Source organism: Physeter macrocephalus, chromosome 20, assembly GCF_002837175.3.
Source record: "Physeter macrocephalus isolate SW-GA chromosome 20, ASM283717v5, whole genome shotgun sequence".
NCBI lineage: Eukaryota > Metazoa > Chordata > Mammalia > Artiodactyla > Physeteridae > Physeter > Physeter macrocephalus.
The window spans coordinates 86,032,435-86,051,167 of record NC_041233.1 but is presented as its reverse complement, the minus strand read 5'-3'; the positions used below and the strand labels follow the sequence as shown (position 1 = coordinate 86,051,167).

The 18,733-nt window shown below is 50.8% G+C and overlaps 1 protein-coding gene across 1 annotated transcript in view; it reads left to right on the top strand.

Moving 5' to 3' along the window:
• The window catches only part of CSGALNACT1 (chondroitin sulfate N-acetylgalactosaminyltransferase 1), an 84,874-nt gene that overhangs the window by 62,250 nt on the left and 3,891 nt on the right, over positions 1 to 18,733 (top strand). Inside the window, exons 4-6 of the mRNA XM_007112648.2 lie at positions 8,811 to 8,989; positions 9,843 to 9,937; positions 18,232 to 18,313. Of these exons, the coding sequence (XP_007112710.1) occupies positions 8,811 to 8,989; positions 9,843 to 9,937; positions 18,232 to 18,313 (356 nt within the window). The remainder of the gene's footprint in view (positions 1 to 8,810; positions 8,990 to 9,842; positions 9,938 to 18,231; positions 18,314 to 18,733) is intronic.

Genomic DNA, 18,733 nt, shown 5'->3' with positions numbered 1-18,733 from the left:
GAAGCCACAACAGTCAGAGGCCCGCGTACCACAAAAAAAAAAAAAAAAAAAAAATATGTTCAAAGAATTAAAAGAGACCATTTTTAAAAAACTAAAGAAAAGTATGAGAACCATGTCTCACCAAATATAGAGAGATCAGTTATAAAAAGAACCAAATAGAAAGTCTGGATTTGAAAAGTACAATATTTAAAATAAAAAAATTCATGGTGGGGCCTCAACATCGGTTTTGAACAGGCAGAAGAAAGAATCAGTGAACTTTAAAATAGGTCAATTGATATGACATAGTTTGAGAAACAAAAATAAAAAAGAATGAAGTATCAGAAAACCTCAGAGACCTGCAGGATACCATCAAGCATGCCAACATAGACAAAATGGAAGTCCCAGGATAGGAGAGAGAGAAAGAGGCAGGAAAAAATATCTGAAGAAATAATGGCCCCAGACTCCCTGTATTTGATGAAAACATTAATCTACACTTCCAAGAAGCTCAAAAACTCCAAACAGGAAAAACTCAAAGAAATGCACATTAGACATATCATAATCAAATGGCTGAAAAACAAAGAGAGAAAGAATCTGTGTTACTGAGTCCAAGCTCGTACTGCTCACTGCACAACAGGCCAATAAATCGAGAGACAAATTGTTGGGGCAACGAAGGAATAACGACTTTATTTGGAAAGCCAGCAGACCTAGAAGATGGTGGACTAGAGTCCTAAAGAACCATCTTTCCTGAGTTAGAATTCAGGTTCCTTTTATACTAAAAGGGGAGGGGGTGTGGTTAGTTGTTGCAAACTTCTTGCTGCTGGAATCCTTTGTTCTTGCAGCTGTCCACCATAGGTCAGGTAACTGTCGTTCCTGTAAACCTCCAACAAGACAAATGTTGTTCTCTGTTCTGCAACTTTTTATCTCTATATGAATGGAAAAGAGTTATACCTTTAAAGGTCAGAGCCTTGAGAATGGGCTACCCTGTATATTTCAGGCTATAGGCAACATATTTAACTTCTAGCAAAAGCAGTGGAATACAAAGAAAGTAAAAGAAACAGATCCAATATGGAGTCAGATTTGTTCTTCCCTATTACATAAGCAGCAAGAGTGAAGTAACTCATCAGGTCCATGGGATCCTTAATAAGATGTTAGTTGTTGCAAACTTCTTGGTGCTGGAATCCTTTGTTCTTGCAGCTGTCCACCGTAGGTCAGGTAACGTCGTTCCTGTAAACCTCCAACAAGACAAATGTTGTTCTCTGTTCTGCAACTTTTTATCTCTATATGAATGGAAAAGAGTTATACCTTTAAAGGTCAGAGCCTTGAGAATGGGCTACCCTGTATATTTCAGGCTATAGGCAACATATTTAACTTCTAGCAAAAGCAGTGGAATACAAAGAAAGTAAAAGAAACAGATCCAATATGGAGTCAGATTTGTTCTTCCCTATTACATAAGCAGCAAGAGTGAAGTAACTCATCAGGTCCATGGGATCCTTAATAAGATGGAAAGTGGGGTGGCATATTCAAAGTGCTGAAAGTAAAGTACTGTCAACCAAGAATTCAATATTCAGCAAAACCATCCATCAAAATTGAAAGAGAAATTAAGACATCCTCAGTTAAGAACTGAAAGACTTTATCACTAGTAAACCTGCCCCACAAGAAATAATGAAAGGAGTCCTCGAGGCTGACATGAAAGGACACTGGACACAAACTCAAATCCGTGTGAAGAAATACAGAGGGCCAGTAAAAGTTACTACATAGGGAAATATGAGACACAGTATAAATGTGTTTTTTGCTTATGCTTTTTTCCTATCTGATGTAAAAGTAAAAAGATAACTGCATAAAGCAGTGACTATAAATCTGTATTGATAGACACACAACTGATTTTTTATATGTTACTTTGTTTCCTGCAACTTTACTGAATTCATTTATTAGTTAAAATGGTTTTTCGGTGAAGTCATTAGGGTTTTCTCTAGATAGTATCATGCCATCTGCAAATAGTGACAGTTTTACTTCTTCCTTTCCAATTTGGATGCATTTTATTTCTTTTTGTTGCTTAATTGATCTGGCTAGGACTTCCAATACCGTACTGTATAAAAGTGGCGAGAGTGGACATCCTTGTCTTGTTCCTGATCTTAGCGGAAAAGCTTTTAAATTTTTACTGTTGAGTATGATGTTAGCTGTGGACTTATAATATATGGCCCTTATTACGTTTAGGTACATTCCTTCTATTCCTAATTTGTTGAGAGTTTCTATCATAAGAGAATGTTTGCATTTTGTTTGAATTTTTTCTGCATCTATTGAAATAATAATATGATTTTTATTCTTCATTCTGTTATTGTGATGTGTAACATTTTTAAATTTGCAGATGTTGAACCATCCTTTCATCCCAGGGATGGATCTCTCTTGATCATGGCGTATGATCATTTTAATGAACTCTTGAATTCAATTTGCTAGTATTTTGTTGAAGATTTTGCATTATGTTCAGGGATATTGGCCTGTAATTTGCTTTTCTTGTTGTGTTTTTGTTTGACTTTGGTATCAGGGTAATGCTAGCCTCATAAAATGAGTTCGGAAGTGTTCCTTCCTCTTCAATATTTTGGAAGAATTTGAGAAGGATTGGAATTACTTCTTTAAATGTTTGGTAGAATTCATCTGTAAAGCCATCTAACCCTGGGCTTTTATTTGTTGGGAGGTTTTAATCTCCTTGTTCATTATTGTTTTGTTCAGATTTTCTATTACTTCATGATTCAGTCTTGAGTGTTGTGTGTTTCTAGGAATTTATCCATTTTTACTAAGTTATCTAATTTGTCAGCATGTAATTGTTCATAGTTATCTCTTACAATATTTGGGATTTCTGTGGTATCAGTTGTAATGTCTCCTTTTTTTGTTTATAATTTTATTAATTTGAGTCATCTCTTATTTTTCTAGATAATGAGCTAAAGGTTTGTCAATTTTATTTATCTTTTCAAAAGAAACTTGCTAAAACAATTGTATAAGCAGGCTTGTATATAAGCTCAGAAACTAGAAAACTCTAAATTGTTTAAAATGCCTATTATGAACAACTGGCTGAGAATATGTTTAGCCTTAAATTATTTACCATATTCAGATCACTTTAGTAAATAGAACTCATAAGAAATGTCAATATTCAGGGCTGTTAGATTTAAATTTTTAAGTTATACATCAAATATAATATTTCTATGTAAATTTTTAAAGGTTTTTTCTTCTTTTTTATGAAGGGCTCTTGTGGGAAGTGTCACATTAAGAGAATTTCCTTGCAGGGGTGGGAAGAAATTTGTATTAGAGTAAATCACGTTAGACAGCAAGATCTTTTATCATTTTTAAGCCAGCAGTTCTGGGAAATGCACGTCAATTAGAGAAATTAAATCTCTGGTTGAAACAGTGGCTGCCTCAGGTCATTTTAACCTCTGTCAGCATGACTACATATAACCTGGAGGAGACCCCATGCATCAGACTTATTATATAAAGGAAAGGAATTGAATGGGAGACTCAAGAGTTTCATCAGTTGATAATACAATTCAAGAAGAAAAGAGAAGAAATAATTATAAGTAATCCTGGGGCCGTTAGGAACTGCAGACTCTGATTCATAACAGGAAATTACATAGTAGAGAGTGTAATGCCCACATTCTACTGTGAAAAGGCCCATTCCTCACGAGGCCATTACTCTAGACATGCCGCTAAATGTTCCATTTCTTTGTAGGGCTAAATTAAATATTTCAAACCAAATTGCATTTTATTTTCCTCAGCTCTCTTTTCTTCGGTTACTTACATATTTGTCATCTTCTTAAAAGCTTTGTTTGTGCCTGTCCTTGGGAACGTGTTGGTTGGAGCCTCTTTCTGATGGGGGAGGCAGGCTTAGGATGTGTGAGGGCCTCTCTGGTGCCCACCTGAGGGGAAGAGATGGCGTCTTGGGACAGCCTCTCCCACAGTGACAGGTCTGAGACACACTCTGTGTTTTCCATTGACTCGTCTCTTGCTTCACCCAGTGTTTATTGAGCTGCACTGTGTCCCCGTGGGTGCCACTTACTGCACAGCGCTGATAGTCTCTGAAGATAGAGATAAGAAAATAAGGCAGTCCCTGTCCTCCAGGGTTTAGAGGACAGACCAGGTGGTCCAGTGCACAGGGCACGAGAATGCACTGGGCCCAGGAGAACGGAGGCGGGACTGGCCCAGACGCCTGGGGGCCGGAGAGGGCACCTTGGTCCACAGGAGGGTGAAAGGCAGTGACACTCGATGTGGGCCGTGAGGATTGGGTGGATCTTCACTGGAGTCAGGGGAGGAGGTGGATTCCGGGGAGGGACCACTGAGCTGACACAGGAGGCCCCAGCGTGTCCACGCTCTTGGTACCCATCTTCTGGCTGGTCGCTGCGGAGGGGATGGAGATGAACAGAGAACTAAACAGGGCCCCTGCCCGTGTAGCTCTGCGGCCTGCATCTGGGGCTGTGGCCCTGTGGTCGTGTCATGCACATTCCCCAACCCACGACCCCACGGGGCAGTCTGTGTTCTGTGTTGAAATGTGTCCTTGCTTCTGCACAGCCTCTTAGTATGCTGTCCATGTGCTGCTGGCCAGGACGCTCGAGCCCAGCGAGCAAGTCCCTCTGCGGGAAGGTCCGGGGCCCGGTTATCCTGCAGAAGCTGGTGTCCCTTCATCCCGTGCACCCTGTGCTCCGGAGCTGGGGCTGATGAGTCTGAGGTGGGAGGGGGCATCCCACTCCCAGCCCAGATGCTTCGCGGTGTGTTCATCTCGCCATTCTGGAGAAGAGGGGAGGGAAGTTGTTCTGATTTGGTTTCTGGTGTCTCCAGCTCAGTCCTTTTTCTCAGCAGAGATCACGTGTCAGTTATCAGAGGTCCTTCCTGACGGCAAGAGAGGAGAAGGAGGGGTCCTGGTTAATTATAGGGGGTGCTGGGCTGAGTGATCAGGAGGAGGGCAGCACCGATATCCACCTGCAGACAGACGTGTAACTGAGCACAGTCACCTGGCCGCCCCACTGGGAGCCACGGATGGTGACAGAGTTACCCTGCGCCTCTCCAGTGCCAAGGACCGGCCGATGGGGCTTCCCGGGCCAGCAGGGACTCCCCACCCTGCCTCGGTGTGCAGTCTTGTCCAGGCCCCTCATGTCCCCTGCCAGCCGGCGTTGGTCAGGGTGGATGGGAAGCCAGGGTTCTGTGGGGCGTGGGAAGCAGAGACGGCCGGGGCCCGTGGGGCAGAGGGGCCGCTGTGTGGACAGCAAGTGGCAGGAGCTGTGTCCTGGGGCTTTGCGTCCGGCCTGTGGACGTGCTGGAGAGTGGGTTTAAAGTGCACATTCAGGTTGGGTGGTGCCGTGGGTGTAACATGGCTTGTCTCATCCTCGTTGGGAGGTTGGACGAAGAGAGAGGAGGCAGATTGCGTGTGCATCCGGCCATGGGCCTGGCACCCGTTCCCCGAGATCTCTTCCTCTACAGACCACACGCTGAAGCATGGAGGCCGATATTCTAAGACTTTTTTTTTTAACATCTTTAATGGAGTGTAATTGCTTTACAATGGTGTGTTAGTTTCTGCTTTACAACAAAGTGAATCAGCTGTACATATACATATGTCCCCATATTTCCTCCCTCTTGCGTCTCCCTCCCACCCACCCTCTCTAACCCACCCCTCTAGGTGGTCACAAAGCACTGAGCTGATCTCCCTGTGCTATGCGGCTGCTTCCCACTAGCTATCTATTTTACGTTTGGTAGTGTGTATATGTCGATGCCACTCTCTCACTTCGTAACAGCCTACCCTTCCACCTCCCCATATCCTCAAGGCCATGCTCTAGTAGGTCTGTGTTTTATTCCCGTCCTACCCCTAGGCTCTTCATGACATTTTTTTCCCCTTAGATTCCATATATATGTATTAGCATACGGTATTTGTTTTTCTTTCTGACTTACTTTACTCTGTATGACAGACTCTAGGTCCATCCTTTAAAAGGAAAAACTTAGGGCACCCCTCATCATTTTCAAGACTGCAAGGATGATACATGGGTGCATCTGCTAAATGTGCTCAGAAGCTTCCTAAACCCCAGAAATCCAAATGCATCCTCCCCCACCCACTGCAGCAGGGCAGAGAAGAGCAGTCCATCAGCAGAGTTCAGACCAGGGCTTGGGGAACTGGGGGACAGAACAAACGAGACTAAGCTCTGTGTGGGGTACGTGTGTTCCCCCAGTCACCACTCTCCCTGGACCTGTAGCCCTCTGCTGCCTCCCTACCACTCACTCAGCCCCCTGGCTGGTCATGCCTTCGATGCTGTTAGTTCCATTTCTAATGCTGCCTGTATTCTTATTTTTTTTTTTTTTTTTTTTTTTTTTTTGTGGTATGCGGGCCTCCCTCTGTTGTGGCCTCTCCCGTTGCGGAGCACAGGGTCTGGACGCGCAGGCCCAGCGGCCATGGCTCACGGGCCCAGTCGCTCCGCGGCATGTGGGATCCTCCCAGACCGGGGCGCAAACCCAGTTCCCCTGCATCGGCAGGCGGACGCGCAACCACTGCGCCACCAGGGAAGCCCCCTGTATTCTTATTTAAGTATTAAATATGACTCCACTTTGCGTAAATGTTTGATATTCTACACAGTAAATAGCAAATATACTATTTGTGTGTAAATATTTGATATGTCAACACAAATGGACTGTAAGCTGTTTGGGACAAAAATCCTGCTTGTCTTTAACACAGTGAATTAAGGACCTGCCTTCCCCTATTCTTGGCGAAAGTTTCTTGCCATTGTTCAAATGTGAAGCATTTTTCTATTTGCAATCTCTAATGATAGACCGTGGGAAACCTCTGGGAGGAGCCACCTGAGTCATGAGTCAGATACACGTGAACCAGGATTTGGTGCTTGCGCATGTCAGCCCTCCCTGCCCTGGAAATTAGTCCCTGTGGTCTCACAGAGTATAAACTGTGAGACAGTTGAGAAAAGAGACCTGCTACAGCTGTGAGAGAAAGCCGGGCCATGGGCAGTGGACAAGTTCTGTGAGGCTAGCTTAGATGAACAGGTGAAAACCCAGGCATCTCCCAAGGGTAGAACTTTCCTGAGAACTGATCAAGTAGGGCAGGGGGAAATGGGCTGTAGAAACCTCCAGGGGGTGCAGAGGTGCTGCAAGGGTCTCACTCCACCTGGACGTCTTCTTTGCAGACAAGGGGGCAGCGCTGTCTCTACCAGGGAAGGCTGGGGCATAACCCCCAGGCGACTCACAGAAAATAGGAACTGGGGCCCGCCTGCCCAGAGAGAAGAGTCAAAACGGAGTTCTGAAAGAGTTGAATCGGGTAGAGCAGTGCTGAGCTGAATCATCCAACAGTAGAACCTTCGCATGTAAAGGGCCTGAGGTCTGTACCATGAGGCTTTGCAGCAAGGAAACTGAGACCAGAGAAGTGAAGTGACTGCCCCAAATAATGAGAGGCAGTGCTGGATTGTAGTCCTTCATCTATGGACACGTTTAGTCACCAGCATCCGTTGGGTACCCAGTGGGGCTAGGCAGCTCCAGGCCCTGGACCTGGGCTCCTGGATTCCACTCCAGTGCCCCTCCAGGCCTTCTGCCTTAATCTGAAACGCATGTTTGGCCTCAGGCTCAGACAAGCTTGGGCCCAGATTCCCAGGATAAAAAACCCAAGCTCATTGCCAGGTCTGAAAGGAGGTGACAAGTCAAGGAAGGGGTAGCAGAACTAGTTCCACTGATTAAACCACCAGACACATTTGAAAAGTTTATGACTGTATTTGGGTTGACCTTTACCCGAGATAGTTACAGACTTTAAACAATGGAGATGGGTTTTGAACCTCTTTGGAGGGCTCAGAATTAGGGAGACTCGGGGGATGGGATAGGCTGGTGGGGGGAAGGCTCTGAGCTGGGGGCGAGGAAGCCATCAGGACAGGAAGGGTGTGTCACGGGAGAGGGGCCGGTCAGATGCCAGGCCTGTACAAGTGGAATTGGGAGTCCAGTAGGACCCAGAGTGGGTCTCTGGGAGAAGACAGTCCCTGTCCCACTAGGTACTAGAATGAATTCCTGGAACTTTTGCTCAAGACGTGCCGCATCTCAGAAGGTTCTGGGAGAGAGCAGCCAAGTGAGAAGGAGCAGCTGGACTCCATCACCTCAGGCCTGCGCTGGTAACAGACCGGCTGATGCTTACCTGGTGCGCGTTATACTCTTAGCGTCACTTACCACGCTCATCACTCTGAGAGCAGTTAAGGAAGGTGTCGTTGTTACTTCTGTTTTGCAGGTGAGGCAGCCGAGGCTCCGGGAGATTAATGGGTTTGCCTATTTCACAGCGTTAATCCATAGGGGAGCCAGGTCGCAAACGTCCTCATCTTCTGAATCCAAGTGTCATTTCCTTACTGTGCTCGGCTGTTTTACCTTTGGGTGGGGAAGGGATCCAGGTGTAAGCGTGTCTGGGGATAGGCATACACCCGGACCACGCTGCCGGGTTCCTGGAGGGAATCCCGATGAGAAGCTGCTCAGCGGGGCCATTGCAGTGTGGCTTTATTTCCTTGGCCAGTGGGTTCATTGGCTCCAGAGGCATTGGGATTGTCCCGGCTTCTGTCACCCGGACTTCACTGGCTCACGCTCTCCCCTCATGAGGAACTCACGTTAGCTGTGACAGTAATTTGCAATATGGGGAAACTGCTAGAAAAAGAAAAAATAAATTGTTGCGAAAACTTCTCGAAGTGTCCTTGGTGCCCTTAATCCCAGTGGCCCCGGGTCACAGAAGACACGTGGTGAGATGTCGTGGGCCTCGGTTGTGTGTTTTCCAGGGGGTTCCACCGGCAGCAAGCCCGGGCACCTCAGTGACTGTGTGTGGTCTCACCTTTCAGAGCCGCCAACTTCAGGAACTTCACCTTCATCCAGCTGAATGGGGAGTTCTCTCGGGGAAAAGGGCTGGACGTGGGCGCCCGCTCCTGGACGGGGCGCAACGTGCTGCTCTTCTTCTGCGACGTGGACATCTACTTCACCTCCGAGCTCCTCAACACCTGCAGGCTGAACACGCAGCCAGGTGGGGCTCCCCTCCCGAGCATCCTCTCAGCTCGCGCCGACGACCCGCTCCTGGATCTGCCTTATTTCCCCCGCTGACAAAGACAAGGACGCCGTCTGGTTTGATTCCTCCTTTGGTGTCGTGCAGTGGGCCTGTCAGCCACCGTAGCTCCGGGACTCTTGGTCCCAAGTTCGTGTGTACGGCCCCTTTTCCATTCCCCCCTAGGAGGTCAGCTTTAGGGGATGACCCGGGAGCAGGGGTGGTGAGGAGGACTTGGGCCTGGGAGACGCTGCTGAAACCAAAGGGAAGGAGTGGCTGTGGGCGGTTACCAGGGCAGGAGGGGCTCCCGACAGAAAGAACCCACAGTATGAAAACTGTTCTCATAGCTTTGACTCAGCGGCAAGGCCGATATTCAGCTGATAACCACTGGAATGGCCGTGTCCCTTGTTCAGATACTGAAATTCTTCTGTGAAAATTGGTAAAGAGCAGCTACCCGGGGCTCCCAAAGTCTTTTCCTGCTGCCTGAGGTCACCCTGGCTGACTGCCCCATGAGCCAGCAGTGAAAGGGTTAAGGTCTGGCAGGACGGGGGCACTGGGGCCCCCTCTCACACCCACTTCCACCAGTTGTGCCCAGTGCCAGGTCCACTGGCCGTCAGAGCTTGGAACGTTACCCCCGTGCTGGGAAGTCGGGAATCCGAGTGTGTCCATTTGGTCTACCTGCCGCAGTACTGCTAAGGTCTGTGTCAGAGTCCAGTGGAGGGAAAAGGGACAGTGGACGCAGATCCCTAGGCTCTTCCTGAGGGTCGCATGTAAATGAACAAACCTAACAGCTTTATCTGTCGCTTAGCGCATATGTTTGTTTTCTGGTTTGCAGGAAAGAAGGTGTTTTATCCGGTCCTTTTCAGTCAGTACAATCCTGGCATAATATACGGCCATCATGACTCGATCCCTCCCTTAGAGAAGCAGCTGGTGAGTGCTCCCCGCGAGGGGCCTTGGTGGGGCTCTGTTTCATGTCTTTCGTCACCAGGGGCACCTGACCATGAGTGGAGGTGGGTGGAAACCTGTGAATTGCTTCCCAGAGTAATTTGTAACTGTGGCAGGTGTTCTGGCCTTTGTTCCCCAGCGCCTCGTTGATTAAAAGTGCTTGCAGTATTTAAAAGTGGAAAATAAATAGGAACAGTACCTTACCGAAAGGTAATTTCATCGTTTTCTTCTACGGTTTTGGAAACCAGTATTATCGCATTATGGTTGCAGCACATTTCCCCTTTATTATTACAATCCTATGAGGTAAGAAAGGTGAGATTTAGGCTCCCATCTGACAGGTGGAAAACGGAAGTCAGGAAGAGGAGGCTGACCGCTGCCAGGCACACAGTGGGGCAGGGCCCAGATCCCTGCTCTCCGTCACCATTCCCACATTAGCATCAGAAGTGTCACCAGCAAGGTGGCTTTCCCAGGAATATGGGAGGGACTTCTGTGCTAAGATCCCAGCCGCACAGGTGATGGGTAGGGGACCCACACAGCACCCAGGCTCTCTGTAAGCTGAGATGTCTTCGCTGGTCCATTCAGCAGAGAGTGCAGGCAATTGGAGGACGGGGTGAAGCCAGCAGAAGGTCCCTGTGCCGCTGGAAGGTGTGCCCCTCCGAGGCAAAATGTCCCACTCTTGTCATTGCCAAGCTGGGCTGTGAGCTTCCGTAGAGACGCCAGCGGGGCTTATCTGAAGCTGTTGCCAGCTCAGGCTGAGCCTGGGGGGCGGCGGTAGGAATTGCCTCAAGGGGCTCTCTCTCCTGTTGAGGTGGCGAAGCCGTGTTTCTTTGCCTCTCAGGGTGGAGAAAGGAAGCCGCTGTCTGACCATGAGGAGGTGATGGGACTCAAGTCTCCCATGCTTCCCTGCAGTGGGAAAGTAAACTGATTTTCATTGAAAATGTGTTCTGTGGAATTCTTTGGGAAGGCTGATTCTGTGTTGAAGCTTCCAGAAGTAGGAAAACCTGTTCTCTCCCACCCCATCCTGGGTCCCCCTCCAGTTAACCTCTGGCAGCTGATGTAATGATCTTTTCCAGCCTGGGTTCCTCTAGGCTGCACCAGGTTCATCTCTCACCATGTCTTAGCGTGGTTTCACTTGCGGCATGAGGCGCACAGCACAGTGATAACACCGTTCTCTCTTCCCCCAGCGAAACCCTAATACTGCACATTCGTTGTGTATCTGTACGTACTGTGTGTATGCATGTGCTTTATACATAAACACAGTAAGAGTTTTTCACTCCTACTTAGAGGTGATATCACTCCTGTTGAGACAGAAAAACTTCATGTTTCCTTTCCATAGAGTTCTGAGCTTCTAATAGGGCTTGAGGGGGGGGGAATGGGATACAGGATTTATTTTCTTTCAACCAATCAGAATAAAAGTTCCTTTGATTTTAAGTAAAGTACTGCTTTACATTTGACATTGAATAGGATTAATGTTTCAACTTCAAATCAAGACCTTATTTGCTTTCAAGGAATTCATTTCATTTCACAATTTAAAAGTTTTGTCCATTTTTTGCCATTCCTGCAGGGAAGCTCAAGGTCTGGCATGGTCCAGCCAGCTTCTCAGGTCCTCAGAATTAGTGGTCAAGTCAGAAACAGAACTCAGATTGCTGTGTCCACAGCTCCGAGGCCTCTGAGTTATCATGCAACCTTTGCCAGTCACCTCCGAATATAGCTGAGACCTTCCATAGAGCGCACAGGTCTGGTATTTTAGGAGTCAATATTTATGGCTGTTTATCCCAGAAAGAGCAATTGTCTCTGAGACAAAGGGATCTCCGTCAAAAAAGAAAAGCAGCCATTCTGTTCTTACTGGATGAGCCGTTTCTGGAGCACTTGCTGCCCACAGAGAGCTAGTTGAGGTGTGCGTGGAGCAGTCAGGGACTGGAGCAGTTTCCTGTGCTTGGCAGTGGCGCCCCAGGTCATTTCACTCACTCACTTCTTTCTCCTAGACTCGCCCAGGGTCACACAGCCAGCTAGAGCTCAGGCCAAGACCAGGATTCCCTTATCTAGTGTGGCAGAGACAGATCTGCTTAAGATCTAGGTGAGGGCAGAAATAGAAAGGAAATGACCAGAGGAGAGCCTCAAACTCCAGAAGTTAATATGGTGGAGAGAGAACATTTGGGTGCAGAGAAGGTATAAAATAACAGGTAGTGATTGGAGGTGGGTAAATTAGGAGAGACTTCCTACCAGGGGTTCCTTTTGGCTCAGTCTTGAAAGATACGACACATATATATTAATAAATTCTTGAGAGCCTTCACTGGAGTGCATCAGTATCAAGGTGAAGGGAAAAGCCCCGGTCCGGAATGCGGCTGTGACAGATGGCTGCCATGTGCAAACGGGAGACTGGGCCAGCAGCCCTGCGAATACGACCTTGGTAGTCAGTGTACCACTTATTACTTCTGGCTGTTGCCACTGACAGGTGATAATGTTTGCCTGCAGATAGAGGCGAGAAACCAAATTTATGGGGATTATTTGTGTGTTCAGGTTACTTCTTTCTTTACATTTGAGTACAGACCGTTAGTAATCAGTAGTAAGTGAAATCATGGGATTTCATACTAATATTTAATTTGTAGAGTTTTAAACCTGAGGTGAAACTTGCTGATGCTTTAATGTAGAAACAGCCTTCCGAGAAAGGAATAACCCTCATTCACGTAACTGCTAACTTTAGACATCCCCTCTCTTGGGTCGAGCCTTGTCAGTTCCTGCTGAGGCCACAGCAGGAGCCATCTAGATCCATCTCTCCCTCACACTCCAGTCTCTCCTTCACCCTCAGCCAGAGATGCGTTTCCAAAACACAGATCAATTCCACTCAAAAAACCTTTGAAGGCATAAAGCCAGTGGTGTGCTCAGAAGTGTTTAAAGCCCACTCTCCGAAGCGGGAAGGAGCTGGCTCCCAGCGTTGGCTGTCTATCTTCGGGGTGTCAGTCCTCCCGCGGGGCCTGGTTCAGGCTCCCCCCGTGACGTCTCTGGACAGAGCTGGGAAGAGACTTCCTTGCCCAGGCGGTGAGCTGGTCCCGGCCGCGCCAGCACAGCCCTGAATCCCGATTCCCTGGGGGATGAACTGCCCTCCACAGTCTGACTCTCGTACTGATCACCGAGGAAATGTCTGCAGCCCCGACCCCAGCAGCTGGGCTTGGCGCCAGCCGGAGCACCCCTGCCCCGTGTCTCCTGAGCTGCCCTCCCCCGAGGGCCATCTCCTCTCCGGCGCTGATGTCCTCAGTGCCTGGCCACTCCCCCTGCCATGTGGTCCTGCCCGTCACTGCCTGACGATTGGTCAGCGTACGCCTGGTCCGCGGGCCCTGTCCCCGCCTCTCTCTCGTTACACCCTTCTCTCTCCTTTAGTCCAAAGAGTACTTCACCACTGACCTGCACTTCAGTTTAAACTTCTAAAAAGTGCTGACTGGGCCTGGTCCATCCTTTTAGTCTGTTTCTGTTTGTTCAGGAAGCAGACATTCGCGGAGAACAGAAGTCACATTAACAGATGCCATGTCCGTGGCCTCTGGGCAGCCGGCACTCTGCCCACGTTGTCCCATGTAACACTCAGTAGGGTGAAAAGGAGTGCTATGCTTATGTCACGGGTGAGAACGTTGAAGCTCTGAGGCATGTGTCACTTGCTCAGACGCCCTCAGCGCTGGGTGGCAGGTCGGGAACTCAAGTGATGGGACCAGACTGCGGCAGCTGGGGGCAGGGGCACGTTCTCCACATCCGCGTGCTTCCAGGGGGCAGAGGGTCTGACTTTGGGTTGCAGGCTCCCTGGGCAGAGTCCTGGTCCAGCAGATGCCCTTCAGAAGACATTTCTTTTTTTTTTTTTTAATTTATTTTTGGCTGTGTTGGGTCTTTGTTGCTGCGTGCGGGCTTTCTGTAGCTGCGGCGAGCGGGGGCTGTCCTTTGTTGCCGTGCGCAGTCTTCTTATTGCCGTGGCTTCTCTTATTGCAGAGCACAGGCTCTAGGTGCGCGAGCTTCAGTAGTTGTGGCTTGTGGGCTCAGTACTTGTGGCTCACGGGCTCAGTAGTTGTGGCGCGTGGGCTCTAGAGAGCAGGCTCAGTAGTTGTGGCGCACGGGCTCAGTAGTTGTGGCTTGTGGGCTCTAGAGCACAGGCTCAGTAGTTCTGGCGCACGGGCTCAGTTGCTCTGCAGCCTGTGGGATCTTCCCAGACCAGGGCTCGAACCCATGTCCCCTTCATTGGCAGGCGGATCCTGAACCACTGTGCCACCTGGGAAATCCCAACACTTCACTTTTTCATGCAGATGCCGATGAAAGGAGACTTGTAGAAAAGTGTGGGTTAGTACAAATCCTGGAGGAGGTGGCAATTGAGTCCATTCTTAGACCAATTCTTTGAAAGCTGTGGCTTGAGAAACACCTTATTTGTCAAGAAATGGACACCATCATGGCCAGCCTGGTGCTGGTCTGGGCTCGGCCTCGACTGGCTGAGTGATCGTGGGCAGGTCATGCTGCCTCCCAGCCCGAGGCCCGTGCACACCATACGCAGCCCCTGGGATCCTGTGCATGTGACCCCTGAGCCTCAGGGCCCAGCCCATGCAGGGTGTATGGGGGGCGGCAGCCCGGCCTCGGGACCCCTGTAGCCCAGGTTGTCTGCCGCTCACCACGTGACTGCACGGCCCAGTGCACGGTGAAATCACAGGCCCTCAGTACTCAGGATGTCCTAAGACTTCAAGCCAACAACGGCAGAGCCTCACACCAGGCACGAGGCCTGTAAACCCGGGGCCCGTGGGGTTTCCGGTGACGTGAGGCAGGCCAAATGCAGCCTCGGTCCTGGGAGACTCTCTCTGGTTTAGAGGAAATACTCTGCCTGAGAATTTGTAACTGATTTTATTTTCCAGCCCAGATTGCTTCCCCGGCATTTGCCAAGTCAGCCACGTGGAGCCCACAACCTGTGGGGCCTCAGGGAGGAGCCTTCCCACATCTGTGGAGAGAGGCGCTGATTTGTGCTTTGTGTTTTGGACCTGATAGGAAGTTATCACTCCCGTCACGTGACCTCCCCCAGAGCGCGTGTCTGGGGGCTCCCCGAGGGAGGGCGGGCCTGACCACCGTCCAGTTGTCCGGTTGTGGTGTGTCGTGCCGGGCAGAGCCTGTTGGGATCCGGGTGCAGAGGGTGCCGGGGGTTGAGAGGAGGCGTGGTCATGAGGACACAGCCCTGGAAGCAGAGGGGTGAGATTAGGGCAAGGGGATGGTCCTCTTACAGTATCATCTGCATCTCCTCCACAGTAGTAGACATCACCCGCATGTGTGGCTCCGTGTAGAAGCTTGGGGCAGAGGTGCTAAGAAGTCGAGCCGTCTGCTTAGAGCCCAGGAAGGGGAAAGCGTTTCTGCCTGTGGGTCCAGAGCCCAAGGTTCTGAGGGCTTCCTCAGTGTATTCCGAGGCCTGGGCTGAGCCCCTCGCTGCTGAGAACTCCCTACCCCAGCCGTCTCTGTCTCCACTGGCCGGTTGCTCCTCACTCGTTCCTTGGAGAAGGAGTGACTGAGTGCCTGCTGGGTGCTGGACAGTGATCGGACCTGCACATCCAGCCTGAATGAGACCAAGGCCCTGAGCTGACGTTCACCAGTGGTGGTGGGTGAGGACAGCAGACGGAAACAGCCCCTCGACAGGAGAGTTTCAGAGAGCCCTCATGTTACAGAGAAAATAAACCGGCTGATGTGACGTGACACCGGTGGGGGGGTCAGGGTGACCGCTCTGAGCAGAGCCCAGTGGTGAGCAGGAAAGGGCGACCCCAGCCGGGCAGACTGCGGGTGTCCAGCCTTGGAGACCTGTGAGCTGGCACATTCGAGGGGACAGGGGATGGACAGGGCAGGCAGGGGCAGGTCACGTGGGGCCTCTTGCAGGCCGGATGTTCCTGTGGATTTTATTCTGATTGCCTGGGGGAGGGTGCAGTTAAACCACCGAGGGCTCGGAAGGGGGTTGTGCTGCGGCCTGCCGCACGCTCGAGGCCTCATGGGCTGTCGAGGGCACTGCTTCAGCTAGCGCCCAGCCCACCTGAGGGGCGTGGACTTGGCACGCGCGCCTGTCTTGCCTGCGTGGTACGTGCCGAGGGCACCACCGGATCTCTTCCCACCAAGGGCTGAATTTCGATGCACTGTTCAGATACTGGCTTTTCATGGCCTGCCAGCTTTAAAGCCCCCATTAATAAATATTTGTGTAGCTCATGCCCTGCTCACAAGTCAGTTTGCCTCTGTCACACTGTCCCCAGGTGAGGGTCATACCTTGCCGGGCACTGTGTCCACTCAGTGGGTCCTGGGAGGCTACCTCTGCAGGCCCTCTAGTGTTTCTTCCCAAGCACTGGCCCCTTGTTTTCCCTGTGTGGAGCTTTCTCTCTTAAATGCCAGGTAGACCGCTGCCAAATATTTGAAGTTCGAATGCTGCACGGCCCTTTGACTGCATTTTTTTAATATATAAATTTATTTATTTTATTTATTTATTTTTGGCTGCATTGGGTCTTCGTTGCTGCGCGTGGGCTTTCTCTAGTTACAGTGAGCGGGGGCTACTCTTTGCTGTGGTGCGCGGGCTTCTCATCGTGGTGGCTTCTCTTGTTGCGGAGCACGGGCTCTAGGCGCGAAGGCTTCAGGAGTTGTGGCGTGTGGGCTCAGTAGTTGTGGCTCACAGGCTCTAGAGCACAGGCTCAGTAGCTGTGGCGCACGGGCTTAGTTGCGCTGAGGCATGTGGGATCTTTCCGGGCCAGGGCTTGAACCTGTGTCCCCTGCATTGGCAGGCGGACTCTTAACCACTGCGCCACCAGGGGAGCCCTCTTTGACTGCATTTTTACCCGGGCCATGTCTGTGTCCTGGCCACCAGAAAGGAAAGTGAGCCATTAGCTGTGGCAGAGACAGTGTACCTGCCATGACTGGGATGGAGCAGAAAGCATTTTTTAAAAATGACTCAGTGGAAATTTTTCCCGACTTTCGTGCCCTGTGAAATCTTTCCAGTTGATACTAATGACACTTGTGGCTGGGGAGCCACCGTACAGCAGGCCTTTGCTCTGGAGTCGAGGGGGAGAGACAGGCCTCTCCCGGCCCTTCTTCTCCTTGATCTTGATTGTGCTAACCATCGTGTAAGTGACATCCATGTGTAGGTTGTAGTGAAATAAGACGGTTTCATAGGTTGCAGAGTACAGGAAGTGTTAAGTCTATCGCCGCTTCTGCAGGCCACTTGTCAAGTGTAGTTTAGCCTGTGGTACAGGTGGGGTGAGCCCTCGGGAAGGTGGAGGGCAGCGACCGGGTGAGCATTTGGGTGTCAGGCTGGGAGAGCCGTTGGGGTGACTTGGCTCAATCTCCTCATTAAAGAAACAGAAGCAGAGGGACTGAGGGGCCGGCCAGAGGTCTCGCCGGGGCGGAGCGCGCTCTCTCCAGTTAGCGGGCAACGGGCCGGGCGCGGGGGCCCTGCGGCGGGGCCTCCTCTCCTCCTAACACCTACGCTACGAGCGACCAGGACAAATCCGGAAAAACAGCCATTAGGGTCGCAAACCCACTCCCAGGATTAGTGCAGCCAAAAATACGTAAACAACAAAAACCATTTTAAAATTAGTCTTGCTGCTCCAGCAGATACCTTAGAAACGTACTTGCGGAGTGAGACACGGGGCGGGGCCAGGCCCGGCTTTTCATAGCCGCTCCCTGCCTGGAGGCCCCGCGCATGCGCGGGGAGCAGCTGATGTGAAAACGGACCGCGGATGAAGGGACAGAGCGTGTCCTCAGGACCTGGCCTCTCGGTGCCCTTGTCCAGGGCCAGCAGCGCAGCCTCGGCTTTTCTTCTCAGTCCCCGAGGGAGTCCGGTTCGTGCCCCGGGCCAGGGCGCCTGAATTCTAGGTGGTTCTCTCTCCTTCTCTCAGCTTCCTGAGCCCTTTGCTGGCCGCCCGCCTGGCCTGTGGGCCCCAGGCCTCCTTCTCGCCCGTGCAGGTGTCACGCCAGATGTGTAGGTGGCTTTTCCATGGCACCGCCCCAAACTGGCTCCCCAGCCCGGACCCCGCTGCGCTGTGAGAGTGCGTGTGTGTGTGTGTGTGTGTGTGTGTGTGTGTGTGCGCGCGCGTGTGTGTTCAAGCTTCTGCCCTGGAAACATTCCGGCCACGGGTGCCCAAAATCACAGAGCCCCTTGGCGACGGGTGGCTTGCTGTGTCCTGTCATCCACGTCCCCACCCAGGGGGTGGCTGTGTGTCAGCGACGCGCCCCCCATGTGTGACACCCCCATCCGCGCCCACTCTGTCCTCCTCCCTCAAGTGACGGTGCCCTCCCTGCAGGTCATAAAGAAGGAAACTGGGTTCTGGAGAGACTTCGGGTTCGGGATGACGTGCCAGTACCGGTCCGACTTCATCAACATAGGTGAGCCCGGGGCCCTGGTCCCTAAGGAGGCCGCTCTCCGGCCACGGATGTGGGCACTGGGCTGAGGGTGCTCGGGGCAGTGGGGACCCTGTCTTCTCCTTCAGCACCTCTCAGCGTCCCTGGGGGAGGACAGAAATGAGGGGAAAGTCGGGCTGTTGCATAAAGGTGGCTTCGAAGCAAGTTGTCCAGGGTGTCCCTGCAGCCGGGCCGGGCTCCCGTGTCCTCCGTACAGAACGTCCTCCACGGAGAGGGGATCCACCAGAAAGAAGGGCAACACGGAAGACTGGGGAAAATCACACACCAGGAGGATCCCGGTTTCTCTCTGCTGAACCTGTGACAATTCCAGATGTCACTTCAAGTCTGGAGCGCAGTCACTGTCAACAGACACACATACGTGTACACAGATGCATGGACGCGTGC